The following is a 6,802-nucleotide window of genomic DNA, read 5'->3' as shown; positions in this document are numbered from 1 at the left end:
TGCATATCCACCATCTTGAATTGGGATGGGTGACATATTCACAAACTATGCCATAGAGTGTGTCCCTACAGCTATGTGTTCCTACAGCTGCAGCAAATTTGGTTCAAATTGCTCCTTAAACGTTCATGAGTCCGCCATCTTGATCTGGAGTGGATGACATCACCACAAACTATGCCATTGAGGTGTCCCTATGTGTTGCTAGAACAGTGCCAAATTTGGTTCTAATAGGTCCTGGCACTGCAGAGTTGGTAGGGACACACACAAAGAAAGCTGGGAGATTTCATAAGCTTACTTTCCTTAAGGAAAGTAGGCTTAAAAAGGAAATGTCAGATAAATGCACAATTTCACATGCAGTACATTAATGAGAAGCACAAGCCTCTAGCAACCTCTTCCTGGCAACACGCTTGCTGAAATGAAGGAGAGATCTTGAACACCATTCAAGTAGACTAAACTCCCAGTACCTTCAAAAATCCAACACAATGATGTACTGAAGTGAAGCCTCTATTAAAAACAGATGCCTTTGCTATTTTTTTTATTGATACATGATAACATAGTATAACAAAATGCTATGTACGTAGCATAATCAGTTGTACATAGCCCGTCTCCTAAACTGCATATGTAGGTGCTGTGTGTACCTTTTAAATGATGTTAATCCACATCGTACCACCAAAACTTGAGCATCACTGATCTCTGTGGTACGTCAGACTTGGCTGTTCTTTTTCACTATTGCTGGTTTTCTGACGCAAGAATCAAATGAATATATCCTTAAAAGTGACCAAGGTGAAATATCAGTAGATAGGAAAATTGCTATCTATAATATAGCAGTTGATTTAGGCATTGACATTTCTGGAAAGAATTTCTTGATGTACAGGGTTAATGTGCTCCAAGTTGAAGGGATGTTTCATATAATAAAAGTGATGCTTAAAGAAGCTCCAAATATGAACAAAAATGGAAGAATTAGTATTGCATCCTACTTTCAAATAATTCCAACTTGCTTTCTCTATTATAAAATCAAAATATGGGAAACAGCTAATAAAATCTTTGTGATAGAGCCCTTAATGTGCAAAAACAAGGAATTCTTGAGAGGTGCCCAAATGCAAATGTCAAATTCACGGTTTCTTTTTCTTATCTTCTTTTATAAATAATTTATAAATTTTCCTGTAGAGACGAAGTACAAAAGTGTTTTGAGAAATTATTAAAGCCATATCTTGCCTTTAATATAAAACAAACAGCAAAGACTGAAGAGATCATCCCATTATCAGTCCTGGCTTGTAGCATCAGGGACACTTTTGTATGAAATGTGTTTCTTTGAGCGTCTTTTCAGTCACAGTTCAGTGGGACACAGATGTGAGGTCCACTGGACATTCAACCATCAGTTCCTGTTCAGCAACCATCATGGCACCTGCTCAGTGGAATCTAAGTGGTCTGGGATGGGAAGTCCTGTTATTATTGTCAAACACTTATTCCAGACGGTGAATGTTGGGCACACAGGCTGTGCAAACGTAATTTCAAAAGTGTACAGATGTAAAGAGTTCAAAGCATCATAAAAGGCCAAAGAGCCATTGTCGTAGTCCAGCAGAATGCCAACCCGACGAAGGTGAGGTGCAGGCTCAATTGGAATCTCTTTGCTGTTATGTCTCACCACCCATGTATTATTACAGCGACAAAGAACCCAAGTGGCAGAATTTTTTCCAATCCACTCATGTTTTGGTGCTGACTTGTAAGAAATACCAATGGCATACCTGCAAAACAAGAGAAGTTTCAGAAAATACATATTTCCTGCCATACAGTTTCTACACGTTAGCCTATTGCGCTTTGAGGTAACATGTACGTTTCTTTTTGTTCATGCCTTTGATATTCTCATGTGCTTAAGATTAACCAAAATGCCCACTCATATTTAATTAATGTCCTTTCTTATATTGTCAGAGGTAGATCACACAAATCTTATTGCCCAAAATATTCCTTGCTGTTACAATACCATGTCATAAAGTCAGAACTCTTTGTAATGTAAAAAGGCCTGGCTTACATACATAAAGAAAATTGCTCAGAGCTAAAACTTTAACTGAGAATAACTACTTAGTAATTAGTTGCCAGATTTCAGATTTTCAGCCTCAAGCCCTTCATTCATTTTATTTATTTTATTTTAACATTTATATCCCGCTTTTTCCTCCAAGGAGCTCAAAGTGGTATACATGCTTATGTTTATCCATTCACCTCTTTCAAGGCTTACTTCTTAAAGCCTTCCCAGACCTATAATGGCATTGCTTTATCAGCTCCTACACTTTCACTTGATTCTCCCACACAGCACTCCCACATTAAATTACATTTTTATATCAAAACCCTGACTTCTTTTCACTTCTTTGTTGTGCCTATTTAATATAGATTAGAAGGGAATAGTATCATTATAGGGCATTCTAAATTGAGGTCTGAAGTTCACTGTATAAAGAATAGAAATACAAAATATAGAAATACAAAATACATGAAATAATAAAAACTGTTTCATAATGATTTATAATGATTATGAATCAGCTTGTATTCCTTCATATATCGTACACAGCCATGCATTTTTCAGACAGTGGCTAACGTCATGAATAATGAAGCACTGGTGCAAATGCAACACCATTGCTAAGAGTTCAGACTAATGTTGCATCAGTGTGTGTGTGTGTGTGTGTGTGTGTGTGTGTGTGTGTGAGAGAGAGAGAGAGAGAGAGAGAGAGAGAGAGAGAGAGAGAGAGAGAGAGAGATTTCAATTACCTCCCCTTCCTCAAGAAACTCTCTGTGGGGACATATTTTCAATTAACACAGAGCATCTTCTGTTGCACTAGTGCTTTGTTAGTTACAATGTCAGTCACTGAAAATCAGAGGCTCCATTTAGGCTGCCCCAGTAGCGGGGAAATGCTTGACTAACAAGCAGAAGGTTGCCGGTTCGAATCCTTGCTGGTATGTTTCCCAGACTATGGGAAACACCTATATCAGGCAGCAGTGATATAGGAAGATGCTGAAAGGCATTATCTCTTACTGCACAGGAGGTGGCAATGGTAAACCCCTCCTGTATTCTACCAAAGAAAAAACCACAGTGCTCTGTGGGCACCAGGACTTGAAACTGACTTGACAGCACACTTTATAATTATAATTATCTAGATCTACTGCACACATACCGTATTTTTCGGACCATAAGACGCACTCCCCCCCAAAAAAGTGGGGGGGAAATGAGGGTGCGTCTTATGGTCCGAATGCTGTCCAGTGGGGGTATGCACCAGCCGCCCCCGCCGCCCCCCCCACCCGATTAGGGGCCGAATCGGCCCAAACTATTGCCACCGCGGCCGCCCGCCTGCCCTCCCAGCCGCCCCCGCCGCCGCCCACCTGATTAGGGGCCAAATCGGCCCAAACTATTGCCGCTGCGGTCGCCGCCGGCCGCCCTCCCACCCTCCCAGCTGCCTGAGTCCTCTAACCTTATAGGCCGATCAGGAACCCATAAATGGAAAAGGAGAGAGGAGCTCGCAAACAGAGCTCCTCTCTCTGCAAAGCCTCGGCCCGAACTGGCGCTTTGGGCGCAAAGGACGCCTGGGGGTAGCCATCTGATAGTGGAGCCAATCTGATAGCCAAGCAGATAACATGAGCAAATGGTGCAGATTTGGAATGCTACACCTTATTTCATATGTTCCAAGGCCTCCTGTGCATCAGGCAGGTTGCAATATTACCAGACCCCTGGTGATCTGTAGGCATACAAGCATAGGAGGTGCATGTACTGAAGATATTTCTGGGATAGGTCCAGAAAATAGCAGGATCTGGGCTTCCTTTAGAAATGTTTATGTCTCTGAGGAAAACCTAAATTCTGATTGGGTGGAGGTGCAGCTCATGTGTGTTCCTGTGTGTCATAACAATTTAGACTGTGAGCCCAAGGGCACCGATTGTCCATATTGCAGTTACCATTATCCAACTAATCTTTGGTGCTCAATATTTTTATTATTACAGACAACAAGCGCCACCACCCCACTCACCCCTGATTCCCAGTCAATTACATGATTGAATCAGAGAAGCAACATCCGGACTAAGTTTAGTAATGACTCGATTCCCCTGAAACTAATGAGACTTAAGTTAATTATGATGCACTTGTCTCATTGATTTAATGGGGCTTAGCCATGACTGACTAGAATGGATAAGGCCTGGAACCTTAATTTTATACCTTATCTTCCTTTCCTCCAGTGCAAATAGTTTCACATTTTTATTTCATCACAGAATAAAAGAAAACAGGTGCGGATGGTTAGTTGATTCCACCTACCATGTACTCCCACTGATAACCACTTCCCAGTAATGCCGTCCACTGTCAATAAACACATTGCCAGCTACCCCATAGCTCCCTTGGCTGGTAAAACGTTCAGGTGTGTGGCTCTTTTTAGAAGATGTTTCATCACGCTCCACTGTCAAGTTGTCATGAGATACTTTTAGCTTTCTGTGGGCAGACTTGGGATCCAGCTTGAATGGTTGGCCTGAATATGACAAATAAAAAATTATGCTGAATGCTCAAAAATATCACTGGACCATGAAATAGGATACTGTGCAGAATAAATACCTTTTGCCTGCATTGCACGATTTGTCCCCAAGTACAGTATTCAATTTTACCCTATTGGACTGAATAGGTACCATTTATTTAGATTTTAAAAATAAATGGCTATTCCAAGGACATCAGTCAAAGGTGGGGACTAAATCTACTTGTTGCCCCTGGTGGTTCTGCTCTTTCAGAATAATGCTTGCTCCATTCTATTTGCTATGTGACCATTCTATTTTCTATTCACATGGAAGTGTCACAGGATGTTGGGAAAGAGGAATGGAATGTTAAAAATTGGCTTATATTAATAAGGAAATAGTATCAGTTTTCCATAAAATTGATAGAATATAAACTCATATAGTACAAAACCAAACTGAATTTCCTTCAACTTTTTTGAGAACTTAAATGAACTTCTCTAAATTATCAGGTTGTCACATTGACAACCTGAAGGATTGATCAGCCATTACTATTAAAATTAAAACAATGGCATTCAATTGGGGAAAGAACTTAAATGTGAAAGTCCACACTGTACCTCTGTGTATTTCAAGTGTCAAGCCAAACAGAATTGAGATGAGGGGAAAATAAAGTACATGCAGGGATGGATATAACATTACTCACTATTGGTCTTCAGCTTTCCAGGCTCACTGTTTCGGCTGCCAGCCTGATTAATGGCCTTAACAACGAAGATATACTTGGTGCCACTTTGCAGCCCGTGCACTGTGTAGTGGTTTTGTTTGATATTTGGAACAATCATCCAGCTGTCGGCTGAATTACACAGACCTGTAATTTCAAATCAAACGTTACTTGCTCAATGGAGGAATTTTAAAAATATCCTCTAAACAATTAGGCAAGCCTAAAATTGTCTTTGTAGAATCCAAAAGATTGTAGTTCTTTGGTTTTTTAAAAGCCAAGATCCCTGCCCACTGACTGAGGGCCAATTCACACTTTACTTCTCATACTCTGGTACAAGAAAAACATGAATTTAAAAAGCAAATACATGTGCAGGGCTGTCAATTGTTAAGGTGCATGAATGTTTAAGAAGCCATTTTAAGTTGAGCATGCCATAGGGCACCATGTGAACGAACTGACTCTTATTCACCAGTACAAAACAAATTACTTTCTAAAATTTTAGGACAGGCTTAAAAAAGGACTACGGAAATGTCACGTTACAGGAACGGTTTCATTCATAATTCATAAAGACTAGAATATTATGGAAATATCATTTCCCCATTATTTAATTTTGCTCTGTAGAGCAGTCGAGATAAAAATGCCGAATGATACAAACAGGCTGGAGGACATTTGTAGCGGCAGAGGTTATTAAAAGCGTGGATCATAAGCTGAAAGCGTGGATCATAAGCTGAAAACTGAGCAAACTGTATGCATCTTGCTTAGAAGATTAATTATTGTAACAATATAAAAAGCTATAAGGAAAAGGTGAACTGTTCAGAGATTAAAGGGAAGCAGAAAATGGGTTCGAATTTCTGCAAAAGACTTGTGGTTCCTTATCAAGGAGAAAAAGGGGGAAAGCACCCTTAGTGCAAGAAATCATTAGCTGGACAATGTGCATGGACACAATTGAAACTGTTGAGTTTGATAGAACAGTTTGATATAACAGCTTCCTTTGTGGATACTTAAATAAAAATGACCAAGAGATCCAGCTTGTTCACAGAAGAGAAGCTTGCAAACTATTGGCAGCTCTTGAAAGTTCAGTGGAAATGTGAGTGTATGCCATTTGTTCATTTAAAAAAAAAATGTAAAATCGTAAGTGGGACCTTGTGTATGTTCTCCATAAAAAGATGCATCTAGGAAGCTTGGTCTGCACACATTTATATATGAAGAAGATGCAAATGTTACAATGAAGGCACGGGTTTCAAGGGATCCCTCTTCTGTGGAACGTCTGAAGCCACCCGGAGTCTTCACAGAAGAGATCTTGGCACAACCAACATTTCTTATATGGTATACATTCCTACTCATTTTTTGAATCCTGTACAAAACGACCTCTCCCTTTTCTTATCCTTTGAGGTAACCCACCCTACTGAATGAGACCAGAGATAATAAATTATCAAACTAAAATACACTTTACTGTCTTCTTCCACCAAGTACAACTTTTCCTTTCCCCCCAGCTCTTAAAATTAGCTCTAGGTAGAAAGGTTCTTTGGAGACAATTTTGGATCCAAACCGCCCTATGACTCCCTTGAATATGGATAGCGCATGGTGATGTGCCGGAAGGGTTTGTATGGGAAGTTTATAGTG

General features: G+C 40.0%; 1 protein-coding gene across 6 annotated transcripts in view; it reads right to left on the bottom strand.

Moving 5' to 3' along the window:
- Nucleotides 1-515: 515 nt before the first annotated feature.
- The window catches only part of MID1 (midline 1), a 325,882-nt gene continuing 319,595 nt past the window's right edge, over nucleotides 516-6,802 (bottom strand). For 5 of the 6 annotated variants that reach the window (XM_053308270.1, XM_053308271.1, XM_053308273.1 and 2 more), the window contains exons 8-10: nucleotides 5,168-5,329; nucleotides 4,283-4,490; nucleotides 516-1,742 (exon numbers count right to left, since the gene is read on the bottom strand). In XM_053308270.1, coding sequence (XP_053164245.1) covers nucleotides 1,394-1,742; nucleotides 4,283-4,490; nucleotides 5,168-5,329 — 719 coding nt within the window. In that variant the 3' untranslated portion in view covers nucleotides 516-1,393. Of the gene's footprint in view, nucleotides 1,743-4,278; nucleotides 4,491-5,167; nucleotides 5,330-6,802 lie in introns of those variants that run through there. The other variant, XM_053308274.1, reaches the window with a different exon arrangement.

Source organism: Hemicordylus capensis, chromosome 3 (genome assembly GCF_027244095.1).
Source record: "Hemicordylus capensis ecotype Gifberg chromosome 3, rHemCap1.1.pri, whole genome shotgun sequence".
Lineage (NCBI taxonomy): Eukaryota > Metazoa > Chordata > Lepidosauria > Squamata > Cordylidae > Hemicordylus > Hemicordylus capensis.
Note: the sequence above shows the minus strand (reverse complement) of the source record. Positions and strands in the feature narration are given on the sequence as shown.